Source organism: Mytilus edulis, chromosome 5 (genome assembly GCF_963676685.1).
Source record: "Mytilus edulis chromosome 5, xbMytEdul2.2, whole genome shotgun sequence".
NCBI lineage: Eukaryota > Metazoa > Mollusca > Bivalvia > Mytilida > Mytilidae > Mytilus > Mytilus edulis.
This window is the reverse complement of record NC_092348.1, coordinates 59,201,731-59,220,586: the sequence shown is the minus strand read 5'-3', so window position 1 is coordinate 59,220,586 and position 18,856 is coordinate 59,201,731. Positions and strand designations below refer to the sequence as shown.

The 18,856-nt window shown below is 31.4% G+C and overlaps 1 protein-coding gene across 1 annotated transcript in view; it reads right to left on the bottom strand.

Moving 5' to 3' along the window:
- Window positions 1-18,856, bottom strand: part of LOC139522599 (atrial natriuretic peptide receptor 1-like) — a 58,732-nt gene that overhangs the window by 13,637 nt on the left and 26,239 nt on the right. The window contains exons 4-14 of the mRNA XM_071316064.1: window positions 17,898-18,049; window positions 15,234-15,372; window positions 13,378-13,472; window positions 12,291-12,417; window positions 11,095-11,182; window positions 10,537-10,687; window positions 8,404-8,529; window positions 7,565-7,669; window positions 6,795-6,866; window positions 5,742-5,910; window positions 4,596-4,757 (exon numbers count right to left, since the gene is read on the bottom strand). Of these exons, the coding sequence (XP_071172165.1) occupies window positions 4,596-4,757; window positions 5,742-5,910; window positions 6,795-6,866; window positions 7,565-7,669; window positions 8,404-8,529; window positions 10,537-10,687; window positions 11,095-11,182; window positions 12,291-12,417; window positions 13,378-13,472; window positions 15,234-15,372; window positions 17,898-18,049 (1,386 nt within the window). The remainder of the gene's footprint in view (window positions 1-4,595; window positions 4,758-5,741; window positions 5,911-6,794; window positions 6,867-7,564; window positions 7,670-8,403; window positions 8,530-10,536; window positions 10,688-11,094; window positions 11,183-12,290; window positions 12,418-13,377; window positions 13,473-15,233; window positions 15,373-17,897; window positions 18,050-18,856) is intronic.

The window sequence follows — 18,856 nt, the reverse complement described above, 5'->3', positions numbered from 1 at the left end:
TTTAAAAACTTCTCCCCAAAAGGTTTTTTTGGGCCTAAATAAACTATGTTTTCAATACTAATCTTTTCAGTACTTTCTAATAACTTATTTAGTTTTGGGTTGTTTTTCAACAACCGTCTAATCCAAGTTAATTTTAATTCTTTAATACATTTGTCAATATCTATCATTTTCAGCCCATTTTCAGCACCCCTAATTTGTGTTCAGAACACAATATTTCCTTTTTATCTTGTCAGGTTTGTTTTCCCAAACAAATGAATAAGTTTAGTCAGTTAGTTGTTTTAAAGTATTTTTGCATTGTGTATGGTAATGTTAAAAACAGATAGTTCAAATTTGAAATAATTAGTGTGTTAGTTAGTGTCTTTTATTCTTGGACCATAGTTCAACATTTCCATTTCATGCAAATTAACAGAAAAGTTCCTAGTAATGTAAAACTGCTGGAACCCCATTCCAATCCCCATTTTACACACATGGTGTCTTGACTATATTTGTTTTGGCCTATCCACACCACATTTGTTTTGTCTAAGTTCATATGGAGACCAGACATTTCAGCATATTTTAGAAGTAAGCGAAGAGATACATCTAGAGATATTGGTGTACCGTCAAGTATTATTGATGTGTCATCTACATATTGGGAGATAAGATATTCTGTGTCATCGATTTTAATTCCTTTAATTTCTTTGTTCTTTCTGATTGAAATTCCTAGAAAAATGCAAGGTGATAACGGATAACTTTGAGTTTGACTCTCCCTCTGGTATCTTTCGTTCCTCTTTTTCGAGGACAAGCCGCTTCAACATTCAGCATGCATTGTTATTTGTTTGATGAAATTAAAATTGTTTTTTTGAAAATGTATACTTTAGCTGATGTGATATTCCTAATGAAAAACCAGTGCATCCTGATCAGATAGAATGTATTGGTATTATCAAAGTATTTATGTAAAATGGTACAACAGTTATTGAGATTTGGAAAAGCATAATAAAAAAAAGTATGTGGTATGTTTGCCAATTAGACAAATCTCCACAAAAGACAAAATATTACACATACATTTACAACTATAGATAACCGTACGGCCTTCAACAATAAAAAGCTCTTACTGCATAGTCAGCAATTAAGGGTCAGAATTGGAAAAAGTAAAACAATTCAAACGAGAAACACAACGGCATAATTAATTAACAAAACAATAAACGATCAACAAAAATGCTGCAGCAACAAATGACAACAACTGATTGACAGGCTCCTGACTTGGGACAGCCACATACAAAATGTGGCGAGGTTAAAGATGTCAGCGGGCGCCTAACCCTCTCCTTACATCGCACATTGGTGTATATAAAAAGAAGGTGTGGTATGATTGAGAATGAAACAACTCTTCACAAGAGACCAAATAACACAAATTTTCACAACTAAAGGTTACCGCACAACCTTCAACAATTAGCAAATCCCTATCACTTAGTCAGCTATTAAAGGCGTCAAAGGGACAATACGGTTTATGCCAAATGCTGGTAAACCCAAATTATTCTTCAAGTCATTGAATGTAGATCAATTAGAAATTATAAGAAATGTCTGTGTGCACCTAAAAATAAACATAGGTTGATAAGATTTGTAGGTACATTGTAACTATGCACTACGGCACTACAATTATTTTGATTTACAAGAACATGACGAAATATTTGTAGTGGGATCTCTGTTTTACTGACTGTGACTGAAGTAATTGTTTGCAGTATCTGTAAGTGACTTAAGAGACAGATATAAAAATTATTCTGCCGCCTCTTTTTGTCAATGAACATATATTGAAAAGTTATTCCAGGGACTGCATCATATTAAAATCATGACAGTTATGTTTTATTTCTAATAAGATATTTTCCTAAGATGTTGAATTGTGATTTTAAACTGGGAGCGTTTCTTTAACCAAGGTCACAAGAAAGTTTTTACCAATTCACGACATATACAACTTTTTAGTTATTGGACCCCTAATGTCTGTTACACCAACAGCAGATCGCGCTCTTACATAATACGACATGCCTTCTCTTATCGAAATTGGCAAAGGACAATAACTACAAGGGGTCGGGAAAACATGAGTGTATACAAAATTTGTCATTCTAACTGGTTCTTATATACCCACATATGTTGCAGTGGAAATCAGTTCACTTCGGATCAGAATGACCCCGGAAGACATGGGGAATCAGTACATTGTGGTCTGAATAAACTAATGAGATTGTCGGCGCCCTACAATGACATCAAACTGTTTTCTTTCTAGTATTCATCACCTTTTCAAATTGATGTGCATATTGAAGTCTAGTATTAGTGTATTCTAATTATACATAGACAGCAACCTTTGATGTGTAATATCCCTGTGAATCTTTGTTTATAGTTTACATATATATATATTGGGATTTCAAGTCTGCTATTTATTCCATTGTTCATAGATATAAGAAGATGTGGTATGAGCTTCAATACGGAGTTTTGTCTCACACGGAACAGTAAGGGACGGACCCCCAAAAAATATTAGTGTAAAACCATTGCAACGGTCTAATCATTATAAGAAGCTAGAAATGAGAAACATTTATGAACCACATCAATAAACGACACAAATTAACCATGTATGTCATTGTTTTATCAAAAACAAAGGTGACACACCTTCCCAATGTGATATCGGTCTAGTACTGATTTATTCATCAATATAAAACAAACGTTATATACTATGGTGTCATGAACATACAGACTGTTTTTTATAGTTCCAACATCATTCTAAATTTAAATCAGCCTAGAGTTTTCATCGTTTTTTTTCATAACCTAATGGACCGGGGGTTAACTTTACAGTTCTCATTTCTCCTCTGTTCTTTATGGCATTTTTACAAAACTTTACCAAAAATATCTTTATAGGTGGACAGATATTATCACATAGCTAAATCTGGATTATGAATATTTTTTGTCGATATTTCCGTAGATAAAGTTATTTGTTTCATTTTCTTACATGTTCCAAGCGAGGGTATGTATCAGTAAAGTCTAGTAATCAGATATAAATATGACTAGCTGTAATTGTGGAGCATTCCTAGCGTTTGCTTCCATCGAAAAAAAAATTCTCATTTAACATGAGAAATTACCGAGAAATTGTCTAAAATGTCTAAAATTTTCGAATTTTTCAAATTCTCCCTTTTGACCTTTGACCGCAGTTTTCAACAATCTGCACCACTTTGACACTCTACGACATGCCTTACTCAAAGGATATTATATTTATCTACAAAATATGACCAAATCTAGCCGTGAGGTATTTCGGTCCATTAAATTTTCAAATTTACCTGATTTGTCACAGTACTATCTGAACATTGCTAATAATAATGGGTAGAACAGATTTGATACGCTCTGTTATACAACTAGATGCTAGTTTATATGTTGTATTCAAAAGACATATTGGTCGCCAATTTTTCATGAACTGTCTAGGTTTATCACCTTTTGATAAATAAGTAATAATACCCTGCTTTTGAGTTATTGACAACTCTCCCCTTTTGTAACCATAAATTATAGATCTGAAAACAAGTTTTCCTACAATTGTCCAAAAGAATTTAAAAAAGATTCAATACTTGAAAAATGGTTTCATAGTTTTTGAATTGAGGATATGATCCATAGTTAAAAAATAAGACCTTATAAAATAATGGAATTTGACGCGACTGTCAAACAAGTGAGAGGTTTAGCTAGCTATAAAACCAGGTTTAATCCATATTTTTCTACATAAGAAAATGTATGTACAAATGTACCTAGTCAGGAATATGACAGTTGTTATTCATTCGTTTTATGTGTTTTGAGCTTTTGATTTTGCCATTTGATAAGGGACTTTTTACTCGGAGTTGAGAGTATTTTTATGATTTTACTTTTTGCTATAAACATTTTCAGGGAAACTTTTAAAACAGATTTAAAAACAGACAGTAATTTAAAAAAAAAGTACATCTTTTATTAAGAAAACAAATATGTCTCCTGTTGATTTTTTACAAGTAAAAAAAAACCGATTGTATTTAATATTTAACAATACATAAACATGATCAAATTATCAAAGAGTTGTGATCAAACACCAACCCTTTGATATCATATAACTTTTGGAAGTCGTAATGACTTACATATGGAAGTTTACTATCATAAAAACTCTTAATTTACATATCTGAAAAAAGGCATAAAAACATAGTTCCAGGAAGCTAAATGATTTTAAATGGTAAACAGGTAATGCAAACATTTTGTATCCACTGTAAAATGTGTCGTTTTCTTATATGTTAAATGAAAGTTAATACATTGAATTCTTTTGATTTAGTGACAAAAATTGATAGACATTTCAAATTAAGATATTATTTCCTATTTAAATTAAACATTCCTGATACCACCCGTTACGTAAAAATGTTAGTACAATGGAATCAAAAATTATGATTTAACTTGTAATTTCACGGTTATATCAATCAAATGTAATTATAAGAATTGAATGCTTCCGCGCTTCATACAAATGAAAATATATTAAAGAACGCTTAATGAACATCCTAATTCCAATACATCAAATGTTAGTAGTTCAATTTCCTCCTTTTATTTTTCAGAATTCCTTCTCAAATTATATTTCTTACCTTCTGCTTCAATGTCACACCCTTCAAATGGAGCACATCGCATAACGATCTCATGACAAATAATTCCAAAGCTGTAGATATCACCTTTAACGTAAACCTCGTTTTCCAATCGTGATTTGCTCTTTCCATTGCGAAGAATTTCAGGTGCTGTCCATAACAATTCTAAAATGGACCGTAATTGAAAAGTCAAGTCTCTCTCTATATATAAAGGTCCAAATGAAAATGTTTAATGAACAACGACTATAACAGTCAACTGAATAAAATGACAAAAATGTATGTTAGCATTAAGATTTGTCATAATTCAACTATACTGTGGTACATGTGAAATTCGATAATTTTACAAAAAATATTTCGTTATGTTAAAGAAACTACGGTTCACTGATAAAGGTACCAAGGAAAGAGGAATATCAATACTTTTGTTGGTGATCAAGTGCAGGCAAACAGCATCGGCTATGGATTCTTTTGGGGAGTTTTGGCAGCAGTCGATGATATGTTAAATGTTAAATATCAAATATATATCTTCTGTGATGTAAAAAAAAACTTGTTAAACACCTACTTTTTGTGCTGACATGAATTTTCATTGCTATTGTTATATTTATAAATTTACTGTTTACAATTTTTTTTAATTTTTTGAAATACTAAGGCTTTTCTACCTCAGGCATAGATTACCTTAGCTGTACTTGGCAAAACTTTTAGGAATTTTTGTTCTCAATGCTCGTCAACTTCGTACTTTATTTGGCCTTTTTAACTTTTTTGGATTCGAGCGTCACTGATGAGTCTTTTGAAGACGAAACGCGCGTTTGGCGTATATACTAAATTTAATCCTGGTATCTATGACGAGTTTATTTATGAAGAACAAATATGATACATGCACCTTAATGTTTGACGATTTATGCTTTTAAATGTTTTATGAGACTGTCATCAAAGTTAGAGGTTTGGCGCTTTAAAATCAGGTTTAATCCACCATTTTCTACATTTGAAAATGTCTGTACCAATTTAGGAATATGAGAGTTCTTGTCCATTCGTTGTTTATGAGTTTTGATTTTGCCATGTGATTATGGATTTTCCGATTGGATTCTTCTCTGAGTTCAGTATTTTTGTGATTTTACTTTTTATTATATCTTTTGAGTTGTATCGTTTACTTACTATTTTTATTCAATTGATTGTTCTCCATTTGGTTTTCTTTTGTTGAATTAAAAATTGAGAATGGTCCATAGTCTGTCAGCTTGAGCATAAATCGACTGTCTATGACACAATTTGTACTGCTCAATCGACCGTGAAATTTAGCTGGACTGTCATGAAGGTATGTCATACCCTGTGTATTGAAATTAATATAATTTGATGCTTTTATTCATATAAACAAAAAGTTAACTTTTGGAAATTCTTCCATAAATAATTCGTTTCAAGACAATGGCCGGTCGGATACAAATTTGTTACGAGTGGAGAGTATTTTAAACCATGATTTTACCTTATTAAGACAATGTCATATAGTGTTACATAATGTGGTTTAATATTATTATGTGAATGTTTGGTGTTTGTTAATAGTTGATCAAATTAATCAACATAATAATATTAATACACTCTATGTGGTCAATGGTAAATCATCATAAAATGTGTCAACAACATACTGGAATACTTTTTAGTTAAAAAACATTTTTTTGTAAAATACGATTAATGAAACTAAGTCGTAAAAACAAACTAATCCATCCATTGATTATTGAAATTTTTAAACATATTGGGAATAAATATGAACGGTCAGAGTTTGTTCTAGGATAGAAATGTATGTTTTCTTTTTAGATTAGAACTGCGATAATCAGTTTGAAGGTTGAATTTTTAAAACTTACTTCCTATGGCAGAACTGTCCAGACCATCTTGAGTGCACAATTATTAGTGATTTGCCCCCGATTGTTCCAAAGTTGTAATAAAGTAAAACAGCTTCTACAAGAAACTGTTCTAATGTTGTTAGGAGAACTTATTACGATACTGTCTTAGAACATTATTCACAGTCCCTGGCAAACTGTTAGACAGTTTAGAACTTATCCAACTGTAGCCGAAAAATGAGGTATGATAAAGGTCTTAATCATATTTGTTTTAACGACTTACCAGTCCTTTCATAAAATCTGATAAAAATCATTAAGGATGCTTCTGATTTTCTTATTCACATATTTACTTTATTAATTGTAGATAAATATTACATACCCCAATGATGTCTCGAAGCAAAGAATATCTAAATGTCCAATCTAGCTCTATATCATCATTTTCAAGAATGTCCTAAAGTTAAATGAAATACTGTTCTACATGTATAAAGGAGAAATGTTCCTTAATAGTTATAGATATATATCTAAGTATATCTGAAATCAATTCGATTTGCTTTTTTTCTTTAAACTGAAGTGCTCTTGTGTTTGTTTCTACATGTAGGGGTTTTTTTTTTTTTTTTTTTTTTTAACTTGTATCGATTTAAAGTGTAATTTGAATGTTTTGCGACTTGTAACATATCTATCCCGTAGCTAGAAACTATGAAAATATATATTTAATTTTAATCTTCAGACCAAAGGTGTGTATATAATTTAGTTCGAAGGAATAATCAATTTGTGTTATATTTTCTTTTGAATAGTTCGGTCGGAATGGGATCATGAAGCCATTAATCACAGCGGACAAGACAAACATTTACCGCTTCCAAACATACCCAAGTTTTTAGATGTAATTCCAAATTGGTTTCACATCGTTCTAGGCCAATCATTTTGTATAATCTCCTTGATAGTTTGTCATCTTTAACATGTATATTTCCTGAACATTTACCAAACCGTAATCAAGTAATAAGTTATCCTTTCACGTTATCCAAAAAACAACAACATAAATATATGATATCCAGTTATAAATGAATTAAACATCTAAATATTTTTTACACTTTCACATGCTAGAAAAGATATATTGTCGTCTCCGTTTTAGTGCATTTGAAGCTGCCATACCTGTAAACTTCCTCTTGGACAGTACTCCATAAGAAGAGTATTATTTCCAGGTTCTATTGTAGCACCAATGAATGCACACAAGTTCTGGTGATGTAAATGTTGAAGCTGAAATTTTAAGAAAAGGTAAATGTTTTGCCCTCTTTGTGTGTCTGGCGTACCAAATCATACACACGGTAGCGCGATGAGATAATCAACCACTTTGTCGATGCAACTGCTGGTGAATGTTTCGTCCCAAGAGATACCACAAGCCCAGTAGTAAATACTTTCGTCAAACTTAATATCATTGATATTCTCATTATTCATAATTTTACTGTTTTTCTACTGTATAAAATGTCAAATTAAACACTTTGGTTTGACTGTCCCAGGCATATATTGCCTTTGCCTTAATTATCACAGCGATTTATGAATTTTCGATTTGAACGTGTTTCAACTTCGTAACGTTATCGTTATAACGTAGAGCAAGGTAAATTTTTTTCAAAACGGTATCCCGCAGAGGCAATGACTATCGCCTGTTAAACTTAAACCAAGTTTTATACACGTTAGTGTCACGGGTTATTTCACAACTTGTTTTTCATTGAATGTTAAAAAGTGGGGTTTTTTTGCATGGTAACCACAACCTTCACCTGTCAGTTCGTGAAAAATACAATTCGTGAGATCATTCAAATTATTCGCGCCGACCATTCTTAATTTTGTGTTATACACATTTTGATAACTCATAGTTTTATGATTTTTTTTAATCAATATTAGTTTATCTTTTGTCTACTTTATTAACAAAACAAATCAGGCCTACGCCTTTTTACTTTTTTACAGAGTCTGGGTCGTCAATAACAAATTACTACCTGCTGAAATTCAAGTAGTATATGTCTGGTCAGGACAATGGTTTTCAGTTTGAAGCGCCTTATAGCAACTGTATTGCCTTTACACACCCCAACCTGGGTAAACAGTTGACCTTTGTTTATTGAAAGCTAAAAAAAAACAATAAGACATCTATTGAAACAAATCATCTAGTAAAACTTTTCTCATAACACCGTACTCCAAATTATAGTAAAAAAGACAATTATCATCACATTTAGCTAATTAACTAACTTAATGTATTACACAGCTGGCAAACGCAGTTTAAAAGAGGCGAGTTCAAGACGAAATGGAAACAACGCTTTCAAAATCGCATGCGTCTGAAGCGCTTTTCTAGATTATCCTTCATCAGAAACGTTCAAAGAATTCACGCAAAAGTACCGAAACATTTAATATAAAGAGCTATGAATCCAAACATGATATTACAGAATACAATCAAAATATATTATCAAATGTGTGAATATCTTTATATTTATATAGTTGTTCAATCATTTTGTGTCATTTTTTTTTCATGAATGCAGTTGTTTGTTTAATAAAGCGACATTATTAAACTGAAGTTTAAATTGTGTAGATCGATAAAAATAACAAAAACTACTGCCTTTTTCATTTTTTTATCAAGCAACTGAACGTAGTAAGGATAGTTTACCATTGCTGTTTACCTCTTTTACTATATAAACAGTTTTTTTGTAGTAAGTGTATTCTGTCGCATAATACAATATGGTTTATATTTCCTTTTAATGTCTTAATGTGTTATCATACCGGTTTCCTAACTTTTCTAAGTGTTTCCATAAATATAAAAAAGAAGATGAGGTATGATTGCCAATGAGACAACTATCCACAAAAGACCAAAAAGACACAGATAGTAACAACTATAGGTCACCGTACGGCCTTCAACAATAAGCAAAGCCCATACCGCATAGTCAGCTATAATAGGCCCCGATTAGACAATGTAAAACAGTTCAAACGAGAAAACTAACGGCCTTATTTATGAAAAAAAAAATGAACGAAAAAAGGTTGTTTGTGAACCTTTTTGATTTTTTTTTATAATATATAACATTCCTTTTTGCCTATTACATTAAGACTTTTTAACGTATCTGATAGAACCAATCTTTAATAGTTTTACGCTGAAATAGAACACGACTGTCCCATGTCAGTGTGCCTGTTTAAACATTTAAACCCGCTGTTTTGTATGCAACTACCCTAAATCGGTAGTCTATTGTTCAGTGGTTACCTTTTGTTAGTGTGGTTCATACGTTTGTCGTTTGTCGTTTTTTTTAATGTAGATTAGACAGTTGATCCGAGTACACAGTTATTTCGTAGTGCATTTCTTTTATACAATAAATGAAAATTAAAAAAATCCCACCTGCGCTTTCTCAATAATGTTTTTACAGTGTGTTGTACTACTTTTTGGACAAATTATATCAAAGTTATAGAAAACTTCATCAGCTCTAACTCAAAATATGGACAATTTTATGTTAAGGGGGTCTTGAAATCTTTTGACAGTTTCCGAAGTGCTAATTTTTGACCTTTTTCAGCAGGACCTTATCACTACTTTACATTAATATTTATGACCCAAATTTTTTTACAGTGTCATTTCACCCCCCAACTTGATATATGAGGCATAAAACATGGAGAAATAAATTTGGAAGGGGTATAACAAAAATTGGCAAGTAACACACTGTCCACACTAAGGACTATATTCCTGGACAACGAAAATCAAAGGACGATAACTGTGTACTCGGACCAGTTTGTTTCCTTGTTTAAAATGTTTTACACTAGTAATTTTGGGACCTTTATAGCTTGCTCTTCGGTGTGAGCCATTGCTTTGTGCACTCTAACCTATAATTAAAGCCTCTTTACACATTGTAAATTTAATCGAGGATTGTCTCATTGGCACTTATCTAAATTAACTCAAATATCTTACTCGTGTATTTAGTATAGTAGTCACAATATAATGTTTACATAGCTAGACTCATCAACTCCTACTATTACATAGACCCATAATTGTAAACTTTTTATACTTTTGGACTTGAACAGAGGGTTGTTTCATTGGCACTTCTTATCTAAATAAACTTAAAACTATAATACGTGTATTTGGTAATCACAACCATAATGTTTACCTGACTAGAATCATCACCTCCTACTATTGCTAATGACATCCGGGACATAGAAATCAGTGAACCCTGCTGTTTGTTGTGTTTGGAAATTCTAACCTCAGACCAAGGTACTAACCATGTCTTCTGACCGAGTTCATTGTCCAATTTAATTTTTCTGGATCAAAAAAGAAATTTCATAACATCAAATTTGAATTGAAGTCATGCATATTAATTATTAATAAAACATGCAGTAATAAGATTTTTGTCCTGCATATAGAATGCATTGATGGTTATACATGTACAGTGAATAAAAACATATTTATATATCTTATGAAAAAATAACTCTGATATTACATTTTTAAACACAGGACATTATTAACGTTGTTATATTCAAGACATACATCTTGTATTGTAGATTTTTTAAACGTTTTTACAGGTTTTAATTATATGTGATCAGATGTCAACAACCGATTGTTATCAGATCAAACTTGATGACAAACATTTCTATTAAATGAGAACAATGTTTCAAACTGATATTATAAAATTAAGAATTGAAATGGGGAATATTTCCTTATACCATACCTGTATATAAAGAAAAAGGCCACAGATCCAATAACTAGTAAAACAATCAATACACATACAACTGTAAAAGTCAAACTGCTATTAGAATCTGAAATGTAAATCAATTGAACCTCAGAGAGACAAACATTGCAGTTAAAATAGTAATATCAGTTAAGTCACAAAGGCATAATGAGGATATAAGGAAGAAAAAATATAAGTGAAAATGCAAGATAGTCTTTTTATAAATAAACTCATCATATATACCAGGACTTCATTTTGAATATACGCCAGACGCGCGTTTCGTCTACAAAAGACTCATCAGTGACGCTCGAATCCTAAAAAAATGAAAAAAGCCAAATAAAGTACAAAGTTGAAGAGCATTGAGATCCAAAATTCCTAAAAGTGTTGCCAAATACAGCTAAGGTAATCTATGCCTGAGGTAGAAAAGCCTTATTATCTCAAAAAATTCATAAAAAGAACATTCATGGTATAATTTGATATTTTAAAAAGTAACTAATTAATTCATATTGTTACATCGTATTTTCCCTCTACTAAATACAAAAGCTCTGACAACAGCAGTTAGAGTAATGAAAAAGTGTTTCCGCAGAATTTACATTACATTGAGCCAAAGTTACAAATATATATAGCTGATGATATTGATTTTTTTCATTTGCAATATTTTATTTATGAAATGACAGCATATTATACCGAACAAACACTATGGCGAGCTACTTTTCCATGAAATGTTTCAGTTTTACCCATCTTATACGGAACTGCATATTAAGATTTCCGTTTTTTCTCCTTTCTTTACTGTTCTAAGTTAAATCAGCTATTAATATAATTCAATACAATATCCCAATACGGCGAAATATTTCGTCATAATTGCAACGTCTTTCAAAAACCACTCATGTTATAACACATTTTCTTTAAAGTGGTTCATTTTCATTCCAATGGGTCAGGTTGAATACTGGTTAGTATAATTTATAAGATAAGCACTATGAATTAGAAACGTATAAATTATGTAAATGGTTGTAGATAATATTCTCATTGATCTGGCCAGTAAAAACGGCCCGTTGCAAACAAAATAATATGAAAGTGGTATGTGTCGGTTGTATAAGCAAGGGAATTAAGGGATAAGGGATTATTGAAAACACTAATTTTAAAAAAACAACACGGGCAATTAGGTTACACAACAAGAAAAACAACACCAGTCGTACCGACCACACACCATTCTCCTCTGAACCCACACACAGGGGTATCAAGAGGTAGACCATTTCGCCATTGTATTGACACACCAGGGATTGGTTCATAATTTGACGTAGCTCCTCGAAATCTTCCAACTAACTATCAAGAAAAATCATTTCGATAAGTTTATTTTTTTATTATTCAGTCAAATTAATATTTTGTTGCTATAAGTTTTTAAAGTTAATTGATTTATCGGAAATCCATGCTTTTTTCAGTTTCCACTGTCGCGTAGCTAAGAATGTAATTATCATTAAGTTAGTATATTTAAATTGATTGGCTTTTAAATTATTCATATGAAATAATGATATTGAAACATTAATATTTTCAAACACCAATATCTTACTGTTATTTGACAATCTTAAGTTTTTTTCTTCTCCAAAACTCGAAGTCTAATCATAATTTGATTGAAATATTTCAGTTTTATTGAGGTATGTCTGACGATTTTTCATTGTCATACGAACAAATAGACTCTACATTTGGAAATATATGAAAATATGTTATCGACTTCTTTGTTGTTCTTCACTTGAGCCGGGTGACCTATACTGCTATATAAATTATAATCTATAGACATGTGCAGTTCTAGACCTGGCCAGGTGTTGTCACGGTCATTTCATTCCATCCATTACCGGTTATTTACATTGTTAATACATATTAAGCGCTACATTTTATGGAAAAACCATTTACTTTAGCAATAAAAATCAGAAATTACTTGTCAGAGCTCATGTAATATATTTACAAACATGAATGGCAGAATAAGCGTTATTCTAAAGTCTGACTCTAACGATAAAGAGAATTCAAATAGACAGCAATGGAACATGTTTCTCAAGGATGAAAAACCGGCTGACTTTTTGTTTCGTGATATCATAAAGCTAATAAATCTAAATTATTAATGTTCCCAGAGGTCAAGGAACTAAAACTTTTTTAATTATTATTTTCTCATTTAATTAATGAATAATCACAAGATACAAAGTAACATTACGGTAAACCACTACAAACTAGAAATATATGATAGATTGCTGATTTGAAATATTTTATATTTCTTATGTTGCATAAATGTACCTTGAATGCTTTTGTTGCTGAGTCTGTCATGTGGTAGATATCAAAGTCAGTTAATCTGTCTCCTTGGTGATCAATGGCTACCAATCCGGTTATGCCTATAGATAAGAAAAGGTAAAACATAGACAGGTCATGAATAAGCTTATATTTTGCTAGTAGCTACATTTTGAATTTTTAAATTCATATAATGTTATAAATGTCACACGGTCTAGCAGTCAAATGTGTCTAGATGAAAATCTAGTAGTTCGAATAAAGATTACTTTATGGAAGGCTTCTTTTGGTTTTTGCTTGATTGCCTTCCTGTTTGTGTCGTAGAAGGACGGCCTGTATAAAAAAGCCATGTAAGTCATCATAATTAGGGTATGACTAGAAACCTCGTATAGTTGATCTAAATTCTATAATACATATAGACATGTAAGCTAAACATATATTTCATAGATGTGATTATGATCTAACTTGAAAAGGCAGTTATAAGAAAAGTAGTAATTAGGCGTTTGGATTATTTGTCAAGTTATTATATTTATAAAATGTTATGTTATGGAAACTTTACTTCCTTGGCGACTGGTGCATAATTTTCTTCTTTTAGTGAAGACCATACCTATTATAGTTATATAGTTATCAAATGTACCAGGATTACAATTTAATGCGCCAGACGCGCGTTTCGGCTACATAAGACTCATCAGTGACGCCCATATCAAAATATTTATAAAGCCAAACAAGTACAAAGTTGAATACAGGTATCTTTGACTTAAACTAGACACTTTCGGTCGATACAAATTGAACAATCAAAAACTGATTAATATATAAATCGTGGAAAAAAATATGATATAATATGGTTTTTTTTTCAAAAGGGTAAATATTAAATGCTTTATAATCTCGGTTCTTTCAAGAAACAAACAATAATGTTTACTTGAACTTCATTTGAACTCGGATAATTGAAGCGAACGCGCTCTCATGTTCTCCACATTAAAAATATACTTTAAGAACTCATGGGTGAACATTATAGAAATAGGAAGATATGACCTTATTGCCCATCAGACAACGTTTATTCTCCACTAGTGACCAAAATGCCGTAAGCAAGCTATAAAAAAAACCGTAATGACTATGTTAAACAATTCAAAAGAAAAAAAATGTCTAATTATTCATCATGATGAAGTTCAATTACTTTATTGTTTCATGGCTCTATACACCATTATCAAAATCTATTGGTTCAACTTAATATAAACAGACAGTGTATTGGTATGTGAACCTTAACTACGTATACCCTGTATCAGTTACATGTAATTACCAGTGAATTATATTAAATCTACAATATATATGACTGTGATATCGATATTGATTTGATGTACAATATAAGAAAATCAGCAGAACTAAAAAACATAAACAAATGCTAAAGAAAACTACATAAGTATGAACATCGAGAGGATAACGTTACATTTTAACTACTTTTACATGTTTGCTGTTAGATGCAACATTTCTAAACTACATATTAATGTAACGCAATAGCTAAAATGTCAAATAAAAACAACATGTTCATTAAGGAAACGAATAAGATTTACCTGAATCAAATTCGTTCTAGTATTTTAGACATATCGAATGGTCCTATAACAAATGGTAAGATGTCATTCCTGATATACCAATTGTTAGCACTGACTGAGTTAACTGAACATGTCTATAGACTTTGAGAAGTCCGTCCCCAATTTAACTCAACATGTTTTATATGTGTCTTTGAAAAGTTCGTCCCAATTAAACTCTGCCTGTTGTCTTCGTATTAAGAAAACAAAACGTCCTCAATTTAACTCAAAAGCTTTTAATAGATTTAGAAAAGCCCGCCTCCATAGTTAATTGATAAAACATACCCATATATGTATCATTCCAGAGTTTCTGTGACAAAGCCAGTCCATCATTTAGGTCACCACCTTCTTCAACAGTTCGGTTGATAGCTTCGGTTAGGTAAATGGCACCATCGTAAAATGCGGTAATGAAGTAGTTGACGACCTAAAAATAGATTACCAGAACTCTATCAGTGATACAGCAACCCAACCTAACCTAATAGAACAATGAGGTCAACAATTAATATACAATATTAGGTAAATGTCAGAAAATTATCTACTTTTTTTAATGAGGCTCGGAAACTGGGAAAGGGCGAGGTTTTACCTAATACTCAAAAGTTTATATTTTTATGACATTGACCTAATAATGTTTTTATACTGCAACTTTAATTAATACATTGATAGCTTTTCAAATCGTAACACAAATTTCTAATTTATTTTCATGCCTTAATGGACCCCTGATTGTGGAGAATGTGCTTCATGATGAAATTGACATTATACAAAATAAAGCTATGTTACTATATTTAGGAAATAAACACAACTAGTTTCGGTATAAACTTGTTTTAAAAGCTATCAGTGTATTAATTTTAGGTGTAGTATAAAAACAATATTACGTCAATGTCATAAAAATATACTTTTTGTAGTACTCGGGGCAAACCTAAGTAAGGGCTCGGTAGAACCTCGCCTTTCCCCAGTTTCTCATCCTCATACAAGAAAGTTTATATTTTCTTGACATTGACCTAATATTGAAAATATATTTGTCATTTGGCGACATTGTCTGCTATGATTAGGCTTTCTTTGTTTAAAAGATTCACTTTACGAAAAATAATACAGAACTCCAAGACAATTCCAAAAAGGGGGAGCTCATAAAAACTGTTATTTAAAACGTTATAAACTTTATTCCAAATGTACTTGTAAAAAGAATTAGGACATTTTCAATTAAACCACTCAATTTTTGTATTCAAGTAAATTCAAAAAGTATCCATTGAAATTTAACTCTAAAATAAATCATATAGATATTTAAGATATATTGTATCTGTGCGTTGTTGTCTCCAACAAAATTTATTTTGATTATAAGATGATCTTTACAACTAAAAGTTAAAAAAATAAATATGGTATCCTATTACATCCTCTTCATACGATTTGCATCCGATCACGTCTTCGAGTAAAGGCTTTTCATGTTGTTTTCACTCAATATCTGTTCTTTTTCTAGTTGTATTAACATATAAAGTTGATTAATGCATAACATGTTGCTGCCATTAGTTTTTATGACAGAAGAAAACTGATCATAATAAATAAAACTAATGAACTAAGTACTCGATATCATATAATATTTGTATAATTTATAATCTCTATCGGATCTACATAAACGGAATTGAATCAACGAGTGTATCAATAAACTTTACGATAGGCAAACTGATTGATATCATTCGATCCTCACCACATTTGTCCTTGGGTTCTTTTCGGAACGCCTATCTAATAGTGATCTACAGTAGTTGTAATAACTTGTTAATTGAATATGGCTTGTAATATCTAGTTTCTTAATAAAAGTGACATAAACAGAGGGTTTATCCTAATTTTTCAGAGAAAAAAATAAAACATTCTATTCTGGGTCGCAAAATATTAATTATCAATTGCCGAATCCCGATAAGAGAATATCCCGATATTCGCGAAATAAAGGCCAAGTCCTGACGCCCGCAAAAGGTCTTTCAAACCCTTTTATGAAATGTAATCCCTCAATATATTTTAAACATGATCATACGAAGGTCTGGTTCCCATTCTGTTCTTTCATCAGTTATCTTTTATTAAAGGCGAACAAAGGTCAACTGTTCAACGTTCACTTTCTAACCATAATATTTTATTAATAATATGCTTTGAACTTCTTGATAAACTTATAATATGTTTGCAAAGAGTTCAATAGTCATTCAATTCATTATTGTTTAAGAGTAAGCTCAAGCATGAGATTTTCTCGTTATGTTAAAGACCTTTTGGTGGCCGTGGCCTGTTTCTGCTGTTTGTTCGGGTTTTTGTATCTTTGACACTCTCTCTTTTTCGTTCTCTATTCTATTCTATTCTATTCAATCAATATTTGTTTATCTATTTTATACCCCCAAAAAAATCCAGAAACATATTTACAGCCAAAAAAAATTCAAAAACAATTTCGACTGAAAAGACGGACCATCTTTATATTACAATGATGGTGATGCATCGAATTTATAATCTTTTAAAAAATAATCTGTGAATATAAGTACAAAAGAAAAGTTGTCAAAGGTACCAGGATTATAATATAATACGCCAGACGCGCGATTCGTCTACATAAGACTTATCAGTGACGCTCATAGCAAAACAGTTGAAAGTCAAACAAGTACAAAGTTGAAGAGCATTGAGGACCCAAAATTTCGAAAGGTTGTCCCCAATACGCTAAGGTAATATACACCTGTGATAAGAAATCCTTAGTTTTTCCAAACATTCAAAGTTTGGTACATTTGTAAACAGGAAATTATAAAAACGACCATATAATTGATATTTGATGTCAACACCGAAGTGCTGACTACTGGGTTGGTGATACCCTCGGGGACGAAACGTCCAACAGCAGTGGCATCAACCCAGTGGTGTAAAAAAGTTAGCAAAGGTACCAGAATTATAATTTATACGCCAGACACCAATAAAATACAAGGACATATACCATACCTCGTCTACTCCAAACGTGTATCCGTAATCTCTCTGTGCTCTCAGTTTGACCTCATCAGAGAATATTTTATGTTCAATGTTGTCTGGTTGTAAGGGTGTAAGCAGCAACAGAGACTCGTATGCTTTGGTAACAGCTGCATCTTTATAATCACCTTAAAGAGAAAGGGGGAGATATTCATTGGAAGAATTAATGGATAACCTATCACATGTTTAAATTTCGGCAATTATTTTTCAGAGAATATGAAAACAAAATTAAAGTTCTAAAGTTCATTGAGAAAACTGATCACATTCAAGTTATTTACAATCAACCTGGCAGAACATGTTGCTTGACTATTAAATCTGTTAAACATAGCTAATGACCTGCAACCAAAGAACTTGTCCTTGGAGAATATTTCCTCAAGTTTCATTCACCTAGTTTGCTTGTAAAGCAATAGACGCTCACTTTTACATCGCATTTTCTGTCATGCGCTTTTGATTCCCAATGTTTTCTTCTCTTGAGTTGTATATATTTAAAATGAATTTACGAGAATTGAAGTCTTTTCTTGGTCATGAATAATTTAAAATCGTTACAAATTTGTTATTAAACTATGATTTGTATCTTCTGTTTTAGCTATGAGATTTAAAAATTGATCTACTACTGTTGCCTGTAAAACAAGAAAAAAAGACTGGTGCCTAATGCGAAAAGCTCCATATATACCTCCTGTTTTGATAGTGGTTTGTTTTCTCACGCCTATCCTCCAAAGAATTTAGATTTAAGTAAATATTTGTGTTCACTAATCACCCGCCTAATTGATTTAAATTATGTCTTTTTAGGATTTCGATTGTTGTTGAAAACTTGTAATAAGTCTAGCCGTTGTACTACGAAGTGTTTACGTTAAATGATTGCAAGGTGTTTTTCCTTTTTTTTTATTGATGATTGTGTACAATGGTGTATGTCCTTTTTCGATTTTCTATTGTCA